Source organism: Python bivittatus, unplaced genomic scaffold, assembly GCF_059951505.1.
Source record: "Python bivittatus isolate LINGU-HERP-01145 unplaced genomic scaffold, Pbiv_v1 ctg000340_np1212, whole genome shotgun sequence".
Taxonomy (NCBI): Eukaryota; Metazoa; Chordata; class Lepidosauria; order Squamata; family Pythonidae; genus Python; species Python bivittatus.
In genome coordinates, this window is record NW_028277056.1 from 10,398,451 (window position 1) to 10,423,921 (window position 25,471).

At 39.9% G+C, this 25,471-nt stretch overlaps 1 protein-coding gene across 1 annotated transcript in view; it reads right to left on the minus strand.

The window, feature by feature from the left end:
* Positions 1-25,471, minus strand: part of NOX4 (NADPH oxidase 4) — a 120,389-nt gene that overhangs the window by 89,795 nt on the left and 5,123 nt on the right. The window contains exons 2-6 of the mRNA XM_088140547.1: positions 19,137-19,232; positions 13,697-13,807; positions 13,289-13,373; positions 7,041-7,138; positions 4,822-4,849 (exon numbers count right to left, since the gene is read on the minus strand). Of these exons, the coding sequence (XP_087996673.1) occupies positions 4,822-4,849; positions 7,041-7,138; positions 13,289-13,373; positions 13,697-13,807; positions 19,137-19,232 (418 nt within the window). The remainder of the gene's footprint in view (positions 1-4,821; positions 4,850-7,040; positions 7,139-13,288; positions 13,374-13,696; positions 13,808-19,136; positions 19,233-25,471) is intronic.

Sequence of the window (25,471 nt, forward strand, 5' to 3'; positions counted from 1 at the left end):
TAGGTATGAAGAGGCTAAGTAGTAGCCAGGTGCTGCTAATCAAATGCCCTTGATCAACTGATCATCAGCAAGTGTGACTCCCTCTATAAAAGCTGAAGTTTTAGGAGTTTGCTGGTCTTGAACATTAAGGGGTGTGTTAACATAATCCCAAAGAGTAAAGACATCAGCAATGATTGTAGAGCAACAATTGTTGCTGCCCATCAATCTGGGAAGGGTTATGAGGCCATTTCCAAACAATTTAAAGTCCATCATTCTACAGTGAGGAAGATTATTCACAAGTGGAAAACATTCAAGACAGTTGCCAAACTTCCCAGGAGTGGATGTCCCACCAAATTCACCCCAAGGTCAGACTGTGCAATGCTCAGAGAAATTGCAAAAAATCCAAGAGTTACATCTCAGACTCTACAGGCCTCAGCTAGTATGTGAAATGTTAAAATTCATGACAGTACAATTAGAAAAAGACTGAACAAGTATGGTTTGTTTGGAAGGGTTGCCAGGAGAAAGCCTCTTCTCTCTAGAAAGAACATGGCAGCACGGCTTAGGTTTGCAAAGTTGCATCTGAACCAGTCACAAGACTTCTGGAACACTGTCCTTTGGACAGATGAGACCAAAGTAGAAATGTTTGGCCATAATGCACAGTGCCACGTTTGGCGAAAACCAAACACAGCATATCAGCACAAACATCTCATGCCAACCGTCAAGCATGGCGGTGGAGGGGTGATGATTTGGGCTTGTTTTGCAGCCACAGGACCTGGGCACCTTGCAGTCATTGAGTCGACCATGAACTCCTCTGTATACCAAAGTATTCTAGAGTCAAATGTGAGGCCATCTGTCCAACAGCTAAAGCTTGACCGACATTGGATCATGCAATAGGACAATGATCCCAAGCACACCAGCAAATCTACAACAGAATGGCTGAAAAAGAAAAGAATCAAAGTGTTGCAATGGCCCAGTCAAAGTCCAGACCTCAACCCGATTGAAATGCTGTGGCGGGACTTCAAGAGAGCTGTGCATAAACAAATGCCTGCAAACCTCCATGAACTGAAGCAATGTTGTAAAGAGTGGGCCAAAATTCCTCCACAACGATGTGAGAGACTGATAAAGTCATACAGAAAACGATTACTTCAAGTTATTGCTGCTAAAGGTGGTTCTACAAGCTATTGAATCATAAGGTGTCCTTAGTTTTTCACACTTGGCTTCTCCATTTTGGCTTTCTTTTTGTAAAATAAATGACCACATGGTGTAATATGTCATGTGTTGTTGTTCATCTGAGGTTGTATTTAACTACTTTTGAGACCTGCTAAGGACCAGATGATTTTTATTATGTCCTGATACGTAAAACCATAGAATTCAAAGAGGTTGTACTTTCTTTTTCACACGACTGTATTTCTCTTGGCATTACATGTATGTGTGTGTATATATATATATATATATATATATATATATAGTAGTTAAATCCAAATGTTTTAGACTAGACCACTTTAAGTGGGACTCAAGTTGTCCTCTTTGATTTTAATGGGTTTATTTGAAATATGACTACTTCTGTATCCAATGGGTACATTTTTAAGCATCCCATTCATCTGAACAGGAGAAGAAAGGGAAAAAAGACAGATCCGTGAAAGGGAAATTAGCTAGGTCCCACTAAAATTAACAGGACTTTGAGGTTTCTTGCAGCCAATTTGTTCCACTGATTTTAATGGGATTTCAGCTGGTTTTGTGGATCAATGTCATTGAAATCAATGGGATATAAACATGTTCATTTAACCATCTCCATCCCAAGTTCGTTTGAATCTCAGACTCTTTTAGAATACAGGTAGTCCTCACTTAGTGACCACAATTGAGACTGGCAACTCCATTGCTAAGCACCATGGTTGCTAAGTAGAAAATCATGTGACTGTGACAGGCTTATGATGTCACTTCTCTGGTTGTTAAGTGAGACATCATGTGACCACGACCTGCCATTTTACTTCTGCATTCTCCATTAACTCTGCTTACTGAAAACCGCTTGTGAAGTGCGTGAATGGCAATCATGTGACCGCGGGATGCTACAACAGTTGCAAATGCGAGGATTGGTCACAAAGCTGTTTTTTTTTTAATGCCATTATAACTTTGGTCATTAAGTGAAGCAGTTGGTAAGTGAGGACCACCTGTAAATAATTTAGCAAGTCGTCATATCTTCCACAGATATACCCATACATCTAAACTGAACACTAAATTTTCCACCCTTAAGTGTGCTAATAATTAAACAGCAGGGATGGGTAAGCCTTTAAGGGGCTAAGGAACACAGCTTTCTCTTCAACGTAACAGAAGCTTCACTTCAAAACATGAGGAAAGTTAGAACAAAAACTCAATGATTTTATTTAAATTTTACAACAAATAAATGCATACAGTTAGCATGTTTATTCCCTATGTGCTTTTTTTTTTTTTGGTCTTTTTGCTACAGTAGTGTGATGCAGCAGTTAAGGTGTTAGATTAGAAGTAGGGAGATCCAGAAATCCAAGTCCACTCTCAGCCATGGATATTCACCACATGACTTGGGCCAGTCACCTTCTCTCGGCCCAAGCTGTCTCACTGCATCTTTCTATATGTGTGTGAGAGTGCATGGGTGTGTATTTATGGATTTATAAACCCTTTCAGTCAAGGCAACTCTAGGTGGTATACAAAAGCAACACCCACAACCCATGCAATAATAACAGTTATTGCACTGAAGTACAGTAATATACAAGAAAACGAACACTAAACGGATACTTACATGCAATCACGCAGTCTGATCCTGCAATGCCCATGTTGCAGAAGTTTACTTAATGGGCTCGGAGCCAAGGCAAGATTTGAATCAGGGATCTGACAGTTCATTACACATTCCCATTCTTAACCACTACTTTACAGAAGCTTTTAATGAGTTGAATCATCAAAACATCTCACTTAAAATTACTGCCTTGGGAATATTCAGAACAGTGTGTGTGTGAAGGGGAGGGATAATAAAACTTTCCAGAAAAACAGAACTAAAACTCAAATCAGAAATTCAAGTATATCCGATGCAGCTTGCTGAAGGGCTATTTTACTGTGAAATGAAAAAGATGACAGAATTCCCTTACAAAACATAAAAGTAACCCAGTTCTCCCAATTTACTGTGTGGCTCCTGAAACCTATAGTGGGGACCTGGAATCCACATCGAGGTTTGGCAGGAGGGAGCTTGAAAATGATCCCATTTTGATATCAAAACTAGTATTCCAAGAATTCAAAAACATCATAGAGCAAGAGAAGTAAAATCATAGGTATAAACTGTGAGTTCTTCACGTTTGAACAGAATTAAATTGATGCTTTCTACTCTAAGAAAGCTTGGACAAGCAGAGTGACTTCCTTCTATGCAACTGACACCATCTACATCTTGCCAAATCTAACAAGTTGCATACAATACCCTTGACAGAGAGGTTGGGAACATGGGAAAATACTGCAAAACCACAAATGATTCATTATGGATTAGTTAATTATAATTCCCATGGGTTGATGCAATACTTCAGATTTAACCAATCTGAAGTATTGCACAAATATTGTTTTCAGAGTTTTATCATTTCTGTTCCTTACATCAATCAACTATCAGAGTCGCTCTTGAGTGAGATGGGCGGTGACTAATTTGAAATACAAATAAAGCATAATTACACAGGTATTTGTGTGTATATGTATGAATGTGTGTATGTGTATGTATGCTTCTGTGTATGTGTAGGATGTGTGTGTGTGTAGGACAATTGAGACCAAAAAAAAAAGGGAACATGAAATCATTCCATTGTACCCAAACTCTAGAGCTGGTTGGAGAATGTGGCTGGGATTCTAAAATGTCTTGGAAGGCTGAATAAGTTGAAAACACAGATATCTTTATAGGCCTTTAAAATATGAGAATATCTAGCAAACATAAGGACTGTCCACGGGTCACATTATGTAAGAAGCTGGTGGGCTTAATCAAGGTCTGTAGCATGACAACATTGGTTTCTTCCCTGATTAGTGAGAAATAGGGCACTTTTCTGAAAATACCCAAGCACCTATCAAGTTATAGAGTTCAGGGAACTGAGTGACTCTGCCCATTTCCATTCAACTCTCTCCTGTGTTATTTCTGAAAGGACTCCTACATTATGGGGAAGGTACACATATTATATCCATCCTGCCAAAATGAATGTCATGGTGGACATGGTCCATCCCAAAACACACATTCATTAGAAGGCAAACTAGATGCCCAGAATGTTATTGTCCATCCAAGATGGCAGAGGCAATACTTCATTTTGTAGCATCCTAGTTCCCCCTTTATTTATTTCTGTATTAAAAGAATCTTCTTAAAAAGGGAGCCACTTTTTAAGCCAATTGTCTTAAAAAGGGAGCCACTGGGTTACATTGGTACACGTAGGCAACATGTTACCCGCCCAATTGTTCCTGGTTATGATTTTTAGTTTAATTCTATTAATCTATGATTGCAGCTCTGGGCATACTTATTTAGCTCTGAAGCAGTGGAACTAATTCCAAATACATTACATATGGAATCAGGCAGCCCAAGAGGGAGATCGTATTGGCTAGGTTTTAGAAAAGCTGGATATTTTTTATTTCATTTTCATGAAAAAAAAATCTGCATCTCTTGTCTCAGAACATTTTTAAAATGGGCAAAATATTGCATGTATTACGCACACACACAGACATGCACATTGCCATGGGGAAGAATAACAGAACTACTGCCCGAACAGCACTGGTTAAACCCAATTTTGTTTTTGCTTTTCAAAGCCCAATCCAGAAATTTTATTGCTTCAGCATAATTCAACAAAGATTCTTCTGAATTACCTGTTGCAAAAAGGAGTTTCCTGGGATCCTAGAAAGCAGAGACAGACACAAACAGTATGAATGATTTAGCAAATAAGCAAAGCAGGAAGAACTCCATCAGGATGCTTCGCCAGAGGCATGTTTCTGGAGATGAAATGCTGAGCTTGGCTATAAACAATCTGTCTAAATCATATCTCATATCTGAACCTTTTTAAAATGTTGGTCAGAAACCGTGTGAGATGGAAGAGAGCATTTCCTCGGCAATTAGGAGTAAAAATGGAAGAGAAACTCTGGAAAAAAAATAATTTAACCCATTTGGACCTCTTAAATATGTATCCAAACTAGAATGCATTTGAGCACCAAACCTCACATTTTTTGGAATGACAGTGCAGTTCTCAACATAAACTAAAATGTAAAAATTGTAGGAAAAGTACTTGGAAAAAAAGGTATGCTAAATTCCAAGTCATGCGTCCCTTGGTCTTATTAATTCAGTGTGAGAGGAAAAGAGGAAATAAAATTTACAAACCCCTTCAGAATTAACCATATTGTTATTAAATTACAGGGATAACTGCTTTATTGGAAAGTTTATCCTTATTCATTTTTCAATTATTACTACAAATACAGATTAAGGCAAAGTGTCCTGCTTCCAGTTCACAATTCTTCCACCCATAAGCGTTCTCCTTCAAAGATATTTATGGTTTCTTTAATTCTTTCCAAAACATATTTTCAGACGGGTAGCCTTTAAAAAAACAACAACTGTAAATAGATATTTTAATCACCAGCTGTTCCTATGCTGGTTACACCAATGAGAGCTGTAATCCAACAAAGCTGGAAGAAGCTAGATTATGGATGAATGGTGATGGGGACTGGAATCCAACACGAAGGGGCCCAGTTTGTGGAAGGCTGGTTGGCAATAAGCGTGTCAATCAATCTGCAGAGAATTTTGCAGAGGACTGCAAAATGTGGCGACTAGGTAAGTTTCAGTCCATCTGTTGGCCTGAGAAATATGAAACAGGTCTTGTTCATATTTCATAGATTATGGAAAAAAGGAAATTACGATGTAGCCTTAGAGAGAGAGGGTAAAATATAAATGTACTTATAACTGCTGTTAAGAAGATCAGAAGCCACTTCTTTATTACGTTTTTTTTAATTTTCTATTTCTTTTGCTTTATTCCTTTTTCACGTTCTTATTCCTTTTCCCTATTCTTTTTCTCTCCAATGCAAAATTTGTATTGTTTTTATTCTGTTGAAAACTTGCAATAAGTTTTCTGTAATAATTCTGTAATAAAAATGATTAAAAAACAGAGATAATAGACATTTCCGAGTCTCAAAATATTGTTTTTGGGGGGTCAGGTATTAAAAATCCTAGGATCACCTCTATGGAACCAAGAGCACTACAAAACTGGATTTCCTATCTGACTAGGGAACATGATGAGTCCCCAGCCAATCAGATGATGCTGTGGCAGGCACCTTGCAAATGTCCTCTGCTCCCTTTTTTAAAAAAAAAGCATTCAGGGAACAACAGCAACAATGAGAAAAGCCATTTCCCTAATGGTTTTGTTAAACATCCTATACTAGTCATAGAATCTTGGTGAAGAGTGTCATTCTCCTGACTCTTAGCTTGCTGCAAGAGTTGGGTGCCTTGGCATGCCAGCATCAGAAAGGCACCACTGTTCATGAAGAAAACACCATATTATGTTGTTTTTTCCTATTCCAAAACAGGAAAGAATGCTATGTTTAGGTGTGAACCAGGATGGGAGCTAAGAGTTGGCTGACTGAGCCTGCATGTAAACATAATGTCTTGGTTCTCGCAATGACTGGAACAGCCCAAAGCAACATTGCCAGGCCTTTAAACTGGAACTGGAAGGGTTTGCAGATGGAAAGCCATGTTGTCTGAAAGTGAAACGGCCCTCTTGAAAACTAATATTGAGATATCAACAATGCTCTAACCTGAGAATAAAACTCACAATTGGGCATCCAGCTATCTGATCTTTCTCCATGACCTTCCTAGAAGACCTCTCCAAGTCAGTGCCCTCCAGAAGAACAGACACTAAAGCTCCCAAATGTCCAATAAGCATGGCCTTTGTTGGTAATCCTGACAGTTTTAGCTCCAGGACATTTGGAGAGTAGAATCTTACTTCACTGCACCACTTTACTACAGAATGCCTCACTGCCTGGCTGCCAAAGGTCACCCAAGAAACAGCAATTTTAAGGAAGAAAACAAAGATCAGCCTTCTCACTTCGCCATGGTAGCTGGCTGCATTGAGTGCGAGGAACTCTTCACTGTAATTCACAGAGAAGTTCAAGGCATTCACCAAGTGAGCAGCAACATGAATCACTAAAATAGAACAAAGAGCTCATTTCACCAAAATGAAAAGTGAAGATGTTTTCCCAAAACCCTCATTCCATGCTGGTTGAACGCAAGTGGACCTGCAAACAAGTTCAAGATTCCCTTTCTTCTATTTATTCCATTCCCCAGATGACGTTTCCCCCAACAACCTCTCAAATATCATATCCTGTAATAAATAATAAATAATTATTCTTGATTCTTACTTTCCCCATCCTTTCAGATTTTCTCCTCTAAAGATCATTTCAATTTCAGGAAAGTATTAGGATAACCCCAAGTAAATGGATACCTCCCTTTTATACACGAATAGCAGCATTTTGACTATATGGACAACATAATGCTTGCTCTTTCTTGTTTGTGTCTCAGTGTGGGCAGACTGGCCATCATACGGCTCTAAGAACAGCCTATTATATTTTGCAGATTATTTTATACCCACTTAAGAAGTATGCATTCAAAACTGGGGGCTTTAGCTATTCTTCATTATTTTTTCTCGTCACTCCCTATATTTTACTTAAAAGTGTGTGTTTATGTATTATACTTTAATAATAATAATAATAATAATAATAATAATAATAATAACTTTATTACAGTCAATTAGACCAGTACAATATTGGGAAAGGGAAAGACATAAAATATGTCCAATCCAGATAAGGGATTATACATACATGCTAGTCAAGGTACTTGTCGATTATAATTAAAAAGTCATTTACAATAATTTATGCACCATGGCTTCAAGCGTCCTAAAATTACACATTATAAACCATTAAAATTAAGAGTTAATATCGGTTTTTAAGTACATAAATATAGAAACACAAAATGCTTATATCAATTGTTCACAATAATACGTCGACTCTTAAGGGCTGCTGCACAAAATCTTGCCACCTGCACTGTAACATTACTCCACTCATCTTTAAGGAGAATTTGAAGATATTCAGCATCCGGTCTGCCAGGATATCTGCTGATCGTTGGAGAAATAAATTTTGTTCGTATTTCTCTATAAAATGGACACCGTAAGAGGACATGCCCAGTGGTTTCCACTTCCCCAGAACCACATGGACACAGCCTTTTAACCAGTGGGACTCCCTTATATTTATCGTCCAGGACAGCTGAAGGGAGTACATGACATCAGGCGAGTGAAAAGGCCCTCCGGTAGTTCACTACCTTTGTGTATTATACAAAAACGAATGAATACCAAAGCAAACAAAAATAAAATAGACAGAAAAAAAACCCTAAAAAATTAACATACCAAGTTGATATAAATCACCTAAATAGGTCCTATATTCATATCATCAGTTCAGGGCAATGTATAAAATTATGCATAAAGACTTCTCTTCTTGTACAGTGTTATGAAATCTATGGCAAAGGAAAATGTATTGTATCATTTTTTGACTAGTAGAAAAAACAGCCTTTTCAAAACAGATCCTGATCTGGCTAAGCAGGGATTTCCAGATGAAGTCCATCTTCATCTTCATCTTCAATTTGAGCCATTTTATGGCCTTGCTTTTCCAAAAAGCACCACCTCAGCTTCATCCGAGCCTGATTCCACATGGTAAGCATTCCCCATCCCCTCTTTTGTTCATTGTAACATTGCACTTGCTATGTGAGTTCTTGACTCTTGAGTCCAAAGGTGGGACAAGACCAGGAAATGTAGGGGTGGTTTCTGAAAGTTGGTATCTGTGTTTCAAGCCAAGCATGATCTGATACTTAGTCATGGAAGTGGAAACCACTGGGCATGTCCTCTTACGGTGTCCATTTTATAGAGAAATACAAACAAAGTCATGTGGTTTTACTTTTTATTTACCTTCCTTTTCTTCTCTCCTTTCTCTAATTCCCTTGCCTCTCTCTTTTGTCTCACTTTTCCCCCTTGGAGTAATCTAGCTCATTTTTAGGTCCCAGTTCGAAATCCTATTTTTGAAAGCATTTGCCTTGGCCTCTCATTCAGTCTTCCCATGGTTTTGTGTGTACCAAGGGTCCAATTAACTCTGGATATCTCTTCTGTTTGTCTGTTTCTGGGTGGCCTGGAACTCAAGGGTATTTTAATTGACTGTCCCTTTTCAGTTCAAAATGGAAAGCTAGAGAACAGAGGTGAGGTCTTTGGGGTCCCCATTAGCCAGAAATGGGGTAATTACTGTAAAAGTGCTTCAGCTGTTTCTTTTCTTTGTCATTATCTGAATTCACTTCTTCTTACCTAAAAGGGCTCACTATATTTCTGCACACCTGAAACTCCAAAAAGGAAGTTATCAACACCTGCTGGCTATTTCTATGGTTCCTACCCTTTAAAGTAACTATTAATTCCTCCATTTTCATCTCTTTTTTAACATCAATATTACCAATCTTTGGGTAAGATACAGTTTTTAATATTCTGAACAACTATTGTTCAAATAAGTTCCCCCTTTTTCAAAGCACAGTGAATAGCCTAGAAAAGTCCCTGCTGCATTTCAGAAGAACATTCCTACCTTGATGTGTTCTCTCCAATAGATGAGAGTTTCAATTTCCATGTGAAGGATGTATGATAGCAAAAAGCAGACTTCAAGAATTATTACTTAATCTTGGATGGATGGATGGATGGATGGATGGATGGATGGATGGATGGATGGATGATGTGCCATAAAGTCATGGTCTTTATGTTAGTGACTACATAGAAAGACCTATTCCACAATTACCTGTCCCCAACCTGGCCCTTCAAATCTTTCAATGGTGCACCCATTGCCATTGTAATTGAGCCCATCCACCTTGCTACTGATCATCCTCTTTTTCTCTTTATTTCCATGGTTCCCATGATGCATTATAGACTTCTTAAGAGAACCAGGGCTGATCATTTGAGCCTGACAGTTCAGTGAATACAACAAGAACTCTGGATTGACTTGTCTTATGATCCATTTGTTGTTTTCTTGGCTGTTATATTCTCAAGAGTCTTTTTCAACACAAAAGTTCAAAAGCAACAATGGTCCTTCTCACTTGCTTCTTCAGAGTCCAACTTTTGCTTCCATGTTGTATCACAGGGAAAACCACTGCATGAACAGTTCTTATCTTTGTAGGTATAGACATAACACAGTTTGAAGGCCAGCAAAGACAAGGAACGTTTCTCAGACATTCCTTTTTAGAGAACCAAACCAACAAACTCATGCTATCTTGAGAGTAAAAAAAAGCAAGATGTATTTTTGCAAAGTTTGCAGGATCCATAGGTCAGATGCATCAAGAGAAATTGTTATGCTATATAATATATGTAAAAAATAGCAGTGCACTTATTATAAATCCTCAAGAAGAGGGTTCATTCCATCACTGGACAAGTTGTTGCATTCCAAATGTTTCTGGCTACTTCTCTTAGAATCCCGAAAGAGTGGCTGAGATGAGTTGTAGCAAAAAAGTGGAAGACACATACTTTGTTGCACATCTCTAAAAGTTTTATTTGCCCAAAATATGAATATATGCTGTAAACACCCCCAGTTTGGTGCCTATAGCCATGCTGGCTTTGATTTCTGCAATTCCAGTCCATTCTGCAATTTGGAAGGTACCAAATTGAAACTTTGTGCCTTTGAGTCAATCTTAACTCCTGGCGATTGCCTGGACAAGTCCCTGCAGGTTTCTTGGCAAGGTTTTTTCAGAAGTGGTTTGCCATTGCTCCTTCCTAGGGCTGAGAAAGAGTGACTGGCTCAAAATCCCCCAGCTGGCTTCATGTCTAACACAGGACTCACGGTCTCCTGGTTTCTAGTCTGATGCCTTAATCTCTACACCAAACTAGCTCTACAAATGTCCCCAGTTTGTACCTATAGCCATGTTGGCTGTGATTTCTGCAGTTCCAGCCCATTTGGAAGGTAACACGTTGGAGAAGGTGGATATAGAAGGTAAGAAATGACTCTTCACAAAGCTGTGCCAAGCTGTAGCAAAAGTGAAAACCATGGGCATGCTTCAGATCATAGCAAAGAGAGCCAAATTTGCAAATGTGGAACTGATCTAAGGTTGAAAAAGAAGGTAGCCCCAAATTATAACTGGTCATGCATGCTATTCTATGCAGATTCTTCACTGGACACTGCTCTGAATGACATTACTCATTTGCGCATGTGCATTCTCTCACATCAAACATGAACATCAAAAGTGACTGCTATCATAATAGCCCCAGAGTGATGCTATATTGTTCCTGTTAATTCTGGGCAACACAAGGGAAACAGACTAATGTTGTTACTACCATCACCGCTCTCATTTAGACCCTACTAGTTATGTTTATTTATTATTTATTTATTAAATGTATATAGCCACCCATCTCACTGCCGTGACTCAGGGTGGCTTACCAAGTTAAAAATTCCAAAAAATAATACAAAAACCACCAAAAAATAACTGCAAAAAATCATTAAAAACCACTAAAAACATTAAAACTATTAAAACCATCAAAAACATAACCTGTGGGAAAGATGGAAAGATTCTGAAATACCCACAATGGAGGGATGGTTGGTGAAGATGACAGAATAGTCAGAGACGGCAAAACTGACTTGTTTGATAAGAAAAAAGACAATAATTACATTTGTTAATGACCGGAAACCCTTTATGGGCTTTTTGCTGAAAACAGAAAGAAATGAACTTGTGATTTATGAGTTTGTTGATTAGAAAGTGTAGAATATGGAAAGAAGGGAGACATGATGTAAGCTTAGAGAGGATAAAATATAAAAGTATTCATAACTGCTTTGAAGAAGATTGGAAGCCACTTCTTTATAGCTTTTTTTCTCTTTCTTTTTTCTCCTTTTTCATTTCTTTCCTATTTACTGATCACTTTTATTTCCTTTTTTCTTCAAATTTGTATTGTTTTTACTTGGTAAAAAAACCTCTTTAATAATTTTTTAAAAAAAATAAATAACCTGTGGGAGAGCCCCATTCATTTTCCTAAAAGTACAACCATTTAGCAAACTCTCCACCGTCAATGGATCCCCAGGTCAGATGGCAAAGCCATGTCTTCAGGCTCTTCCAGAAGGCCAACAAGATCGGGGCCAATCTACCTCAGGGGGGGATGATGTTCCAAAAGGTGGGTGCCACAGCAGAAAAGGCTCTCCTCCTGGGTCCCATCAGATAACACTCCTTCGTAGGCGAGGCCCACAACCCACCCTGTCTGCCAGATCGGATGGGACAGGTAGATCTAATTGGGATGAGGTGGTCCCTCAAACACCCTGGCCCCATGCCATGTAGGGCTTGCTTGTCCTATTTTATTTTATTTTATTTTATTTTATTGTATTGTATTGTATTTTATTTTATTTTATTTTATTTTATTTTATTTTATTTTATTTTATTTTATTTTATTTTATTTTCAGCCTCCCAGAGCTGAAAACAAGGGCGGTGCCACTCAGTGGTAATATCCTGGTATAGGCAAAGCCAAAATTCAGCCCATTTTTTAAGGTGTTGGCGGCTAAGCAGAATAGCTGGTTAAACATTCGGCAAGCTTAATGTACCTACTCATCTTCATATTTTTTAAGACATTGGGAAATCACTCTGCCAAATTTTGATACTGCAACATCAGCAAACTCCAGAAGGTTCCAAAAAGGAGCTGGGGATACCAAGGAGACAGGAGGCAGAGGGGAGAGGAAAGGAAAGGAGGTAATCATTTGCCTGCCACCCATCTTTCTAGAGACAACCAAGGGGTCCCAGATGATGATCTGGTAGAGCATAATCTCCAGGCATGGGAACTGTATTCAGATTAACGATTTGTACAATTCTTCCTTTCTTTAGAAGTATTTTTCTAAACTAACCCCAATTTTTCATTAAAGGCCTAGCAGTGAAACTGAGAAGAGAATATTTGGCACAAATAAATAAAAAAATAAATGTGACGAAAGCAGCAGAATCCGTGCGATGCATAGCCCTTGCTGAATCAGCACTTGTGTTGCTGGGTTTAATCTGGATCAGATTAGTGTCAGCAAACTTTCTAGAAGATGTTCACTGCTGTTTTCTGAGTACACTCCAAATGTTTTTCTGAAGTGCTGAAAGGATCTTTTCCAACCAGCCGCTGTTACAAAGATACGAACATGCAGACTTAAAAGCAAGAATGATAGAAGACCACCCTCTCGTGCACTGTCTTTTTTTAAGAAGTGACAGAATATTTCCTATATTGAGTATCCTTCACATCAAGAACCAGCGTACTCTGGTGCTGGAGGAACACACCTGAAAAGATGCATATAGTCAGTCCGCAGGTCACATGGAAAGTCTTGCTCTTATCTAACAGCCTTCTGGCTTTTCGGCTGGGCAACTGGAAAAAGAAGAATGCAAAGCCATCTTTCAGCTACATCCTTTCCCAAAAGATTTCAACTGGGACACAAGTTGGCACGTGTCAATAAAACCCAGCAGAAAGTTCTAGGGGCTGCACCATTTCCCGCGACAGATGGATCATTAATCAGTTAAAAGCCAGGAAAGTCAAAATGCAATAAAATCTACTTATTATAATCGTATATCACCCGAGTCATAAAACAGTGAGGGCACGGCCGCTTAAAATGCATTGCAAGCTGTCATTCGCAGCCACTGTCCCCCGTTGCCCACCAAAAGTCCTCACCTCTTGCTCAAGCCTTCTCTTACCTTCTGAGAGCCGCGAAGCAGCGCCAGGAGAACCCGACACACGGGCAGCAGGACAAGGCTGCAGTTGAGGTTGAGCACAGACGCAGAGGCTCTGCTGAGACACAACCCTAGCTGAACAAAAATGAGGAAGATTAGAATCCCAGCCTGCAACATCTTCTCGCCTGCAAGAAATATGCAAGTCATGCTTTATGATGTCATCTGTTGTTAATGGGCTGACTTAATTGTAATTAATACTGCCTTGACTTTTCTACCACGGATGTTTTCCCATGTGAGTTATCTCTTGTAATTTTCTGTGGAGATGTAAATCGCCAGGAGGTCCTCAAGAACGAAGACCGACAGACAGAATTCTGGGCTGGAGGCAAAACCACTATGGAATGCCAAAGGCCCACCATCTTGGTTTATCTCAGGGAGGACTTAAACTTACTTTTTCTGAATGGTCAGGATACTTTCTGGGTCTCGTGACCCAAGTCCTTCCAAAATTTGCTACCACATTGCAGTTTTCATTGTGATGAAAAGGGAATATGAGGGAAAGCGCAAGGGGAATTGCAATTTTTAATGAGCTCCCTTTGTTTAATATTCATTGTATTTAATTAAGTGTATTCCATTCAGGGCATTTAGTTTTAATTAATTTAAATTTAAGCAGATTTAATCCCCCCCCCACCTCAGTCCTGCTTGTTTAGGGGAAACCAGTCTCTAGGCCCCTTGCTCTGAAAAACAGGTGTGCATTCCTAGCTGTACATGTGTATGCGTGTGTGTGTGTATACAGACACATATATCTTTGTGTGTCTGTGTATAAACACATATACAGAAAGAGATCTGTGTGTACAGTACTGTATGTATGTGTATACAGTGTGTGTGTGTGTGCGTGTCTGTGTGTGTGTATCTTCTGCCTAATATGATAAGGGGCTGCTGTCGGTTTGGTTGATGTCCCAGGATGGAATTATGATACCCCCTGTTGGATGAGAGCTATTGTTTCTTGTGCTCTTTCTTGTCAGAGCTGGGTCAGATTAAGAATTACTGAGGGCATGAAGCTAACTTAGTCCAAGGATTTGATTCGGGACAATTCACCTGAACTGCTGCACAACATCCTGTCTTTTGCTCTCCATGCCCCTCCACATCCTTCCACTGATGGTACAACTGCCAGAAGCAAATCTAGGGAAGACCTGGGAAAGCCATTTTTACAGCACTGGTTTGGTTCACATATCACACTAATTCTTTGGTTATCTTTTGGAAACTTATGTGAATCTAACCATTTCTGAACCACAGTTGATAGTTTAGCATATTGTGCATATACAACCAATTGCAGCTTGGTCAATAAATCATGAACAAGCTATGTCATAGTGTGAGGTGTGAATCCCACAATTGTAAAGGTATTTATTCCCCACCCAGCCTGCTTGTGCTGTGTGATCACTACCACAGGGTTTTTCTCTCACTTTCCCACCCAAACGGATGATTGTCAATCCACGGGAGCATCTTCTCTGGGGTGGCACCATCCCAACGCTTCTGGAACCCACCTTGTTGATGTTTCAGTGGCAGGAAACTATTTTAGCTGTTTTGACCATTTTCCCAAGCCTTTGAAAAAAGATCAAGTTTAAATAACTTTCAAATGGCTTTGAAGTACTGTATCTTCCTTTTCAAACATTTCTGTTATTTTACATTGTTAAGTGGATACTCACTGGTTAGCCTGGTTCCCACAACACACTTAGCTGAATAAATGAGAAGGGATTAATGTGTTGTGGAAACACACCAAAGAGTCAATTGACATACATAATTAACTCCCCAAAGGGTTAAGTTTAGCCCTAAACAGGTTATGCACAGGATTCAATTAACTCAGCTAGGCTGCTTTGTCATGGGAACACTTATTCCAGTTAATCTATTTGGCCTACTTAGTCCTCCAAGACAAGGAGTTGGGAAGAAAGATCAGATAAAAGAGCGAGCTTCTCTATTACAGAGCAAGGCTTGGCATCACAGAACACAATGATGTGCTGCAATGGCTAATAGGGTCCTACTGCTGTCTGCCTGACCAGTGAGAAAGAAGCTAATTCCATGAGACTTGAAGCAAAATCTCACGGAATACTAGAATAAAATATATTCCCCAAATGTTGGGGGTGGGGGTGGGAAGTTGACTCTGTTATTGTAATTGTACGCTACCAGAAGCAGAAATGGTTGACCATCTTAGTGGCTGAATTGAGCAAACCGAGTGGGGAGAGGAACTGCGTAGAATTATCCAAGAAAACTTTTCATTGCAGTATGTATTTAATTTGAAAGACAATTTATGGATAAAAATAATGGACATAGATGTTCAGTTTAAAAATGCAAACTGAGATGCCAAGAATCCCAGGATCAAATTCTGTTCTTGTTTAAAATCACAGCTGAGGATATGAAAGATTTGACCCAGCGCTGCCCATTTGCAAATCATGAATTCTATTCATGTGTACAGAATATGGCTTGCATGTTCCTCCTTAGATTCCAGACAAGAGTGGAGGTGATATGAGCTTATATCTCCTTTTTTAGCGAAAGCCAAAAACTAAAGTATTTATTGTACAGTTGAGAGACTAGAACACACATAAGCAGCTGTGGTTCAGCTTCCTGTTCTTTCTATAATGTTTATTAGAGCAAAGCATGTGCAGGGATCAGATGTGAGATGGAAAAGGTGCTTCAGATTGGGTGTTGAGTTCACACATCAGCTGCACCCACCTTGGATCCCAAACCCCTTTCTTGCTTTGATTCTGGATACTGAATACATCACTGGTTAGAACAAAGATCCCAAAGCATCAGGTGGAGGGAACAGTTGTTGCCTGGACAATTGCTAAAAGCCCGTAAGCAGTTTTCATGCATTTTCTGGCAAATGTTACTTGAGCTGCATGAATTTAGCATGTCCAATTTTGAGCATTTGTCTGCATCACCCACAAACTACCCAGTAATTCTGCAGCTATGATTTCATTTACAGCAACTCTCTTCCTCTTTACTCCAAGATAAAGTGCTTAACGTGGGTAGACAAGATGAGGTGCTTAACGTGGGTTTGATTAGTGGAAGGCGTGACTCAACTTCCTTGGCTTGGTGCAATGTGTAAAACCCAACCAATATAAAGGAAGAATCATAAGGACTAGACTGACTGCCTACTGCCAGAACCACTAGCAATGCAACTGGGCTGGTTTAAGAGAGTAGAGCCACTGAGTTTATCTCTGTGTTGTTGAACCTTCTTGGTAACTGATGTAATACAGACATTTTTTCAGCCCTACATGAAGCTATTAGGTTTGAACTTCTGCATGTGAAGATTTATGCTCTACCATCAAGCCAAGTGGCCACCCCCACCCCATGCAATGATGCCCACAAAAACTGATTGATAACTTACACTGATTTACAAATTACTGATTTACAAATTACATCACATTGACAACTTCACTGAAGATGTTACCTAGCTGGGTAACGAAACATTTGCAAGAAAACAACCAATCTCAGAGAACCCCAGGGACTCCCCAGTTCAACCCTGAGCTACACATATTCTCTTCTAAGGGTCAAACTGCATGTTACACTTGCTGAGGCCTCATGTTCTGATTTTCTTTAACTTCTAGAGACGTAGCAGTGGATAGTTTAGGGGAAGCTCCTAATATCCATCCATGGGAATGCTTCTCTTAAAAAGCACATTCCTACCCCTTGCGTAGCTACAATCTCATAGCTTCATGGGGAGTGGGAGGGACTTTTCGTGGTATTTATGACTGCAGAAGAAAGGGAAAAAACCCTGTTGACTGGCATGTTGCCATCTCTTCCCCCTAAAAATGCACTGCACTTGGTGAAATCATATATCTAAAGGCAGACTATTATTACTACACACTAATAACATGGCGTTTACCCCTCATTTCCCAGCATTTACAACTAAACATTTGAAGATCTATATCAGTATATTTTATAAATGACTCCATAGGAGTTTCTCTTCAGTAGTCTTATAAAGATTAGACTGTTAGATAAAAGGACTAGGAAATACTAAAAACATGGACAGCAAACAGCACAACACTAGATGAAACAGTGAGAGGAGCATAACCTAATTCTCCTTTTATGAACATGAGAATTTCAAAATCTTTTAATTTAGGTTACACTTATTAATCCTAGCACATATTTCACCACGGCTGTAAAATATGGGGTTTTTGAATGTCTGAAATATTTGAGATCAAAATGGTGGGAGGGAACTCACTCATACATATATACCTCACACAAAAGGGAATTTTTGCAACCTGATCCCACCAGCATTTGTTCAGACACACTGGCTGAATTTACACACTACCCTAAGGCATAATGTAATTTGTTTGGCTTCAGTTTAATATGTTGTATCAACTTAACTTTTTGTGCTTTATAATCCAAGGGTTATTGTTTAGCTCACTCTGTGATTCCAGCCAATTGTTCCCAATTCAACCAACCATATTTAAAAGAAACTGTAGCTTAATACAATGTGTGAACCCAGCCACTGAGCTCAGCAGGGCTTATTCCAACATTTATCTATATAGAAAGGCACACTTTGAAATACAGAAATTCAAAGGAGACTGGTAGCACCTTTTCAAACTAAGACATTTTATTAAAAGGCATGAACTTTCATAAGCCGTAGCTCATTCATCAAATGCAGCTGAAATTTGCTAGTCTGAAAAGGTGCTACCAGAGTCTTTCTGATTTGGGGTTATCACATTGTAGGTTCTCCTCCAACATCTACCTTTTCAAATAACGACTAAGTTTGGAATAAGCCCCACTGACCTCAGGCAACGCAACCAGAGTTCCTCGGTTACGAAGGCAGGCGTGAAAATCCACAACCTGGCTGCAATCTAGTTTGAAAGTTTCATTTGTTTCACTGCAGAATAATGCTGTGGTAGCCTGATCTATGATACTGCTTGAAAATCTGTATTTCCTCTCCACTGAGAGAAAAGAGAAAGCTAAGCCTTTCAAAAGAATTTTTTTTCAATTCTGGTTTTCCCCACCCGCAGTTTCTTTTTTAATTTCGGAATGAATTGCACAACGGACTCAGGAGAATGGAATCAAAGAGATGCAAGCACGCATTAAAAAAATAATAACGAAAACAATCACGTCCCTCGAGACATCCACATTTGGAAGTGCTCACCGGAACAAGCCCACGAGCTTGGTTAACGTAACCATGACTAACAGAACAAGTCCGACGATCTGCTGAACTCAGTTCATGCAGCAGATATCAGAAAGTCAGTCTGCAGCTGGGAGCAGAGGGTGGGAGGTTTGCTTTCCCAGGACCTTACGAAGTCTGGCGGAGTCCTTTTCTCAACTCAAAGACAGACCCTCTGTCTTCCCCTACCCTAACCCAAATGCCCATCCCCACGCCTTTCCTTGAACTTCCCCAGAAGTCTCACATCTTCCTTATTAGCCCAGCTCATCCACTAACTTCCCCGTAGACCCGAGAAGGAAGAATCGCTCCTCCGCCACTTACCCCCAGCATCTGATGTAAATAGTAATACTGCGGTTCACGATAATACAACCGGAAAGTTTTCCAAAACAGTCCCACGTTGAGACATAGCCAGAGCAGCTGAAGGAGGTAAAGGGGAGGGGGAAAAGAAATCCACAGTAATTAGAAACCACATGTTCAAAAGCAGAAACTTTCCCCATTATGGACGATACCCAGGGAACAAATGATCAGAGACTTGGGAGCTGGGCAGAAAGGAAAATGAAAAAGATTTATAAAACTAAAAAAAAAAAAAAGAAAAGGGGGGGAATGTGCACGGCCTTAACCAGTTGCTTTTTGGTGCACTTCCGATGTTGCCTAAATACACAAAGGATTAGTAAAGAATTTATGGATAAGTAGGCAGGAAAAAATAAAGGAGGGGGGACACGTGGTTTTAAAATGTAAAGCTGGAGGCTAATCAAGAACAAAAGAGGACAGCAAGACAGTCTTTTTTCCCCAAATGAGCCTCCACTTCCCTGAATTTGGAATTTTCTCTGCTACGCATTTTATTTCCTTCAAAGCCCTCCCACCTTCCACCATTCAAACATATTTCGCATCACTTATTTCTGTATTTGTTCCACTGGTTTCCTATTATTTCCTCTAGGCAGCTTTGATGGGAGATGGATCTCCCTCACTTTATCCTCAAACAACCCTGTGAGGTAGGTTAAGCTAAGAGAGAGGGACTGGTCTGTGTACAATCTTGATATGAGTGCAAGTCCAATTCCTGAACTGTGGCATGCTTGTATCAGAACAAATACATAATCCCAATCTACAGGAATCTGTGGTGAGGCACTCTTGGACATCAGTTCACCACCTCTGCTGGGACCAAAGACATGACTAGACCTCCAAGGAAGTAAGTTATGGCAGTCAGCATTCCATCCCACATGCACCCTTGGCCAAGGGAGGACTTGAACTCAGCCTCCCTGATCCCAGTCTAACATCATAGCCTATATATCACACTGGCCTTTGCCTTGTATTTCATCCTTTCCTTCCTCAGTTGTATTTGGTGGCCAATTCTGGAGATATTCCAAGGACTGCCTTCAGGGAATGAGTCACAAAGCTCACATGAAGCATTTAGATGAGTCCCTCTCAGCTCGGTCCACCTTGGTCAGTTGTTGTGAGGTTAAAAAGAGCTATTCATGCCAGCCTGAACTCTTGGAAGAAATGCTGGTGAAAATACCATTCATGATGACTGTAATGTGTGAGTACTCCAGGCAATAAAACTAAATTCTCATAACATATTGTACCGGGCTGAAATATGGTTGGGTGGTTTATAGTTCAGCATGTGATCATGTAAGCCATTATCTTAGTGGACTATGCCACAGTATGGTTTATAATATGGGCACGGCAAAAACCAAAAACTGAGTTTGGTTATCCCAGGTTTCAAATTTAGAATTTAATGTACTGTCTGATTGTCTTACCAGATGGGTTCAAGAGAAATTGTGAGTACATCGCCTCAGATTTGTCTTCAATTTAGCTAAAACAGCCATGTTAGAAGTTAAGAAGAGGGTGCCCAGCCTGAAGAAATGGGGATGAGAAAGAAAAGAGGGTGTATTACTTTTCTTCCGCCCCGTCTCCACCTTGGAAAAAAATCCAAGACTAACTTGAAGTTCTCAAAGGAAACTATTAAATGGTCAGTTTAGTATGGGGGGGGGGGGACCAATTCCTTCTTCACACAACACAATTCACTCCTGGCATTGTTCCCGATCTGGCACCTCCAAGCGCACTAAAATTAGAACTCCCAAAGTTCCCATCTATACAAATGGCCCAAGATATCTGCAAGGGATCAGTTGGGAAGATGGATTTACAGAACATGCTGCCATAAAACATGGCAATGATCGACCCTTGGAATCATGCACTGGAAGGGGTCACTGAGGCCATCAAGTCTATCCCCCTATGCTCAGCAATCCACATTTAAACATCTGTGAGAATCAGCCGTCCAGCCTCAATCTGAAGACATCGAACGAAGGAACAACTATGGCCTTAGCACCTTGGTAATTGCTTCCACTGACAAATGGCACTTTTATTGACCTATTTGACCTATTTTTATTGACTTATTATTGACCTATTTGACCTATTTCATATGATTGGGTGGAAATTATCACTGACAAATGGCACTTTCAGGAATACAGAGTTTCCAGGAAATGCCTGATATCCCATGTCCTCCAGAAGCCCCTTCTCCACTGACCAGATTAATTGGCTGAATTAAATGTCCCCACAACACAGATGGCTGGGTGGACTTAATTTAACCCTACAGATAATGGATCTGTTAAGAGTCCTCACTACTATGGTTAAATGAGTAGATCAATCGATCCTTTTGAAAGTTCCCACAATAAACCCTCCTTGATCTAGTTTATTTATTTGTTAAATGTATATATTGCCTTTTCATTCAGAAGCTCGATGCAGTGTAGGTAACTTAGCCTGCTCCTATTTTTCCTTATAACAAAACTCTGTGAGGTAGGTTGGGCTGAGAGAAATCACTGGCTCTCAGTGGGATATAATGGTTAAGCATACAGCAGATACAGGACCAACAAGGGAGCATTAAATCCCTTGACAATATATGTATAAAAAAGCAATATTTCATTTTAAAAGAACTGTTTGAAGCCAATTTGTCTAAAGCTGATGCTTCTTTACAGCCTGGGAAAACAGGCAAACTACGTGAATATTTGCCTGGTATTGAAAAGTCAGCGAGATTGCATTATTACCCACAGCTCAGTTGTGGGAGTGAGTGAGAAAAGACCCTCTTATGATGAGCACATATTATGAACAAGCTGATGTGGGGAACAGATGTTTTTTACAATGGCAGGTTTCATACATCATCTAACCTACACTTTGTTTATTCATGGTCTATCAGATGAACCACCATTGGCTGTGCATGGTTGGGTCTGCTTTGCATTAAATGTAATTCCTTCAGATTGATTGGGACAAATGACACTCTGGGCATTCGCACAACTCACTAATTCCCCCACTGATCTAATTAAACTTGTTGTGGGATGAGGGCCATTTCTTTACATTCCCAGACTCTGGCTTTGGTAGGTTAAAGAGGGGGGTTTCTTCTTCATATCACAGATAGTTCTTGCCTACTATCATGACCAACCTCAGTTTTTGAACCTGATTAGTGTGTTTTGAGATAAGAGTTCAGATACTTTCTTCTCCCACTTCTAATTCTCATGTTCAGTTAGGTAGTCCTGTAACCCACAAGTTACTGACACATAAAGCATCTGCAAGTTTATCAAGAATCTAAGTATCTCAGTAGATCCTTCATGAAGGATTAGTAGGGGAGCTCTTCTTAGAATGGCATTAGAGAAGTAGAAATGCTTAAGACCTTTGAAGAAGGCTCTCTTTCCCCTTCAACAAGTTTCTTTCATGTAGTGGCTCCACAGACATCCACTAGAAGCCACAGTGACATCACATCCACCATGACATCACAGAATTGATACAAATGATGTCATTTGCATCACACAATTCATAGTATTTGCATGATGATGTCATAGTGCAGATGGCCTCCTTCCCTCCCTCTTACAGATCACTGTCCTGCCAAATCATTGCATGAAGCAATCCCCTCCCCATTTGCAATACTGGAGCTTCCTGGAGCTGCCCAACAATTTATGTAAATTGACAGTTTAAAACTCTCTGTTGTACTAGAAATACAGTTTAAATGCTTTCTGGAGCGCACAAGCCATTGGGGTACACAGATCAGGCTTCTAATGCCCCTTAAATATTGTTGCATTATGAAGAATGTTATTGGATGATTAAATAATTTTTACAGCATCCCTATTTTAAACTGATGGCCTATACATTACACACCCTGTTATTAATCCAGATTAGCCCTTGCTGATGACTTACTTGGGAACAAGGTCTATTGACGCCACTGTCAGCTTTACAAGGTAGATCAGACAGGAAACATGACCAGATGAGCTAATTCTACTTTATTATAAAGTTACATTAACAGACTCTTGCAAGTCTGAAAGTACTTTTCTCCCCACCCCACCCCTGTCCCCTTTACATCCCAAAAAACTAGGGAGGGTCTGTTCTGAGCCTCTTGCCCCACCCACATTCCTGCTCTGGGCTCAGCTGCCTTTTATCTGACTCTTCTGTTGGCTGTGTCTTATTGCCCAGTCTCCCAAGGTCGTTCCCACATACCATTACACCCACTGAGTTGTATTTCTGAGCTGAGCTGCATAGAATTTCATTGTGAAGGTGGCCGAATTGTCACTCTTCTGTACAAACGAAAAGGTGTTTTTAGATACTTTTTAAAACAATGCCCTGACAAATCTTGTCATGAAAAAGGTAGCCCCTACCCCACTGTCATCACACGTAGGGCTAGAACTTCCTGGGATGAAGAAGAACATCAAATGCTTTACATCAGACAGAGATGGGATGGGGCCACAGCCCCCAATATAGGTGAAGGTTCCACGAATCAGAAAGAGAATATATGGGGAGGTCTCTGATGGAGCCTCACATGTACAAACCCATGAAGCTGATATGCACATCATTCCTTCCCTGGCTAGCTGATCTGAAGGGGAAACTGAATATCAAGTGACGTATTTTCTTCTTTATCTAATTCCAGGAGGAAGAAATCATTACCAATAGAATGGCTGTGATCCAGGGCAAAATTTAGAGAAACAGCTTCTAGTCAGGGGGTGTTACAGCAAGCTGCGATTCTATCCAAACAGCAAAAATTGCATTGCAACGTCAGGATGCTGCACCCCCTACCTATTTGTGTGTGAGGTTCCGATGCCAGTACAAAAGGAGCAGAACTTGCATCATGATGCCATGATGAACATTTAATCATTTGAAACCTGTCCCCCCCAGATGCACATGCTTCCACTGGCATCATATAATTGTCATTAGTGAACATACATATTGATTATGTGCCATTAAGTCAAGGTCATACCCAAATACACACCTCCATGGCTTTCTAAACCTTCTGCTAGGCCTCGCAGTTTGCACCAGCATCAGAAGAGGAGAAAGAAGATTAAACATGCCTATCCCATATTGTGAAATCCTGATGGAGGCTATTACCCACCCCCCTTCTGACCTGTAATGGTTGGCATGTAGCTGTATAAAGTTCCAGCACTACCTGATGTCTTGTCTGTTCATCCACATGCATGTTATTTAAGAGTGTTTTCAGAAGTTTTGTTTAGTTTGTCATCTTTGGTAACCATTTCTACATTCAATGTTTTTAATTTAAAACACTGTAACTCAGGCATTTTGCAATCTTAACTGAACTGTTATCTGTGCTCTGGCATTGTTAAAATAAAGCAATGGAAATCTGGGATATGCATTTTGTAAATAAACTGCCTGTTTTGTAGAATCAGTCGTAACTCCTTCAGCTTTTTTTAGTACATTACAATAGGTTGGATTCTCAACATGCTAGATCATAAATCACAGTTTGCAAACCACAATGCTTGCCTTGGGGTGCTGACCCAAAATGCATTAAATCACCAGATGGCTTTAGGATAAGGTATGCACCCAGTTTAGGACTCGATTTAAGCCAAGTTTCCAAAAAGCCCACATCACACATCCAATACATCTGGGAGGATCCCAGGTTAGTCATGTTTGATCTACAGCCTTTAGTCTGGGCTGAGGACCAGCATTTTCCAAGATTTTAGGGAGAGGATTTTTCTGCTAAAGCCATACAAAGAAGTTGCTTTGCCACTGAATTATGCTCTCCTCCTCCCTAAAGCCATAAACCCTTCTAAAAAGAAAATGTCTCCTCCTATTTAAAAGATATTCTCCCCTCTCTTGACCTGTCACCACTTCTTGGAGATTGTATCATTTCTTGGCATCTCCCCTTGACCAGGAGAGCAAATGAGAAGAGAGGTGAGGGGAAGATTCTTCACATCTTGTCTTCGTACCTATTTCTCACCAGCCTATTGTTAATTAAATGAATCTCTGGGTTGAAGAGACAAAAGGGGAATTTCCTGTCTCTTTCGCTTAAGATGTAATTTAGATAGAACTGAAGCTTCCCTATCCTCTGTATTTTTAATAAATCAATCATATTTAATATATCAACGAATAAATCAAATATAAAGAATGTCTCTTAATATTGATAGACAGTGGGCAAAGTCCATATTCTGCATCCAAGGCAGGTTTATTACAAGCATTTTTCTTTTTGAACAGGTCTTGCTGCTACTTAATTACTTGGCCCTTTTTTAGCAATCTGTATACGCTTAGCAGGAGCGTGGCTACTGAACTCAGATCTTTGGCATCATTCTATGATGAATTCTTACACCTTGCTGAACTAAGTTAGAATGGAGTTGGTAGCCTGTGGCTTGGGACGTTGGGAAAACCAGCCATCAGTTTAATACATCCTGTAA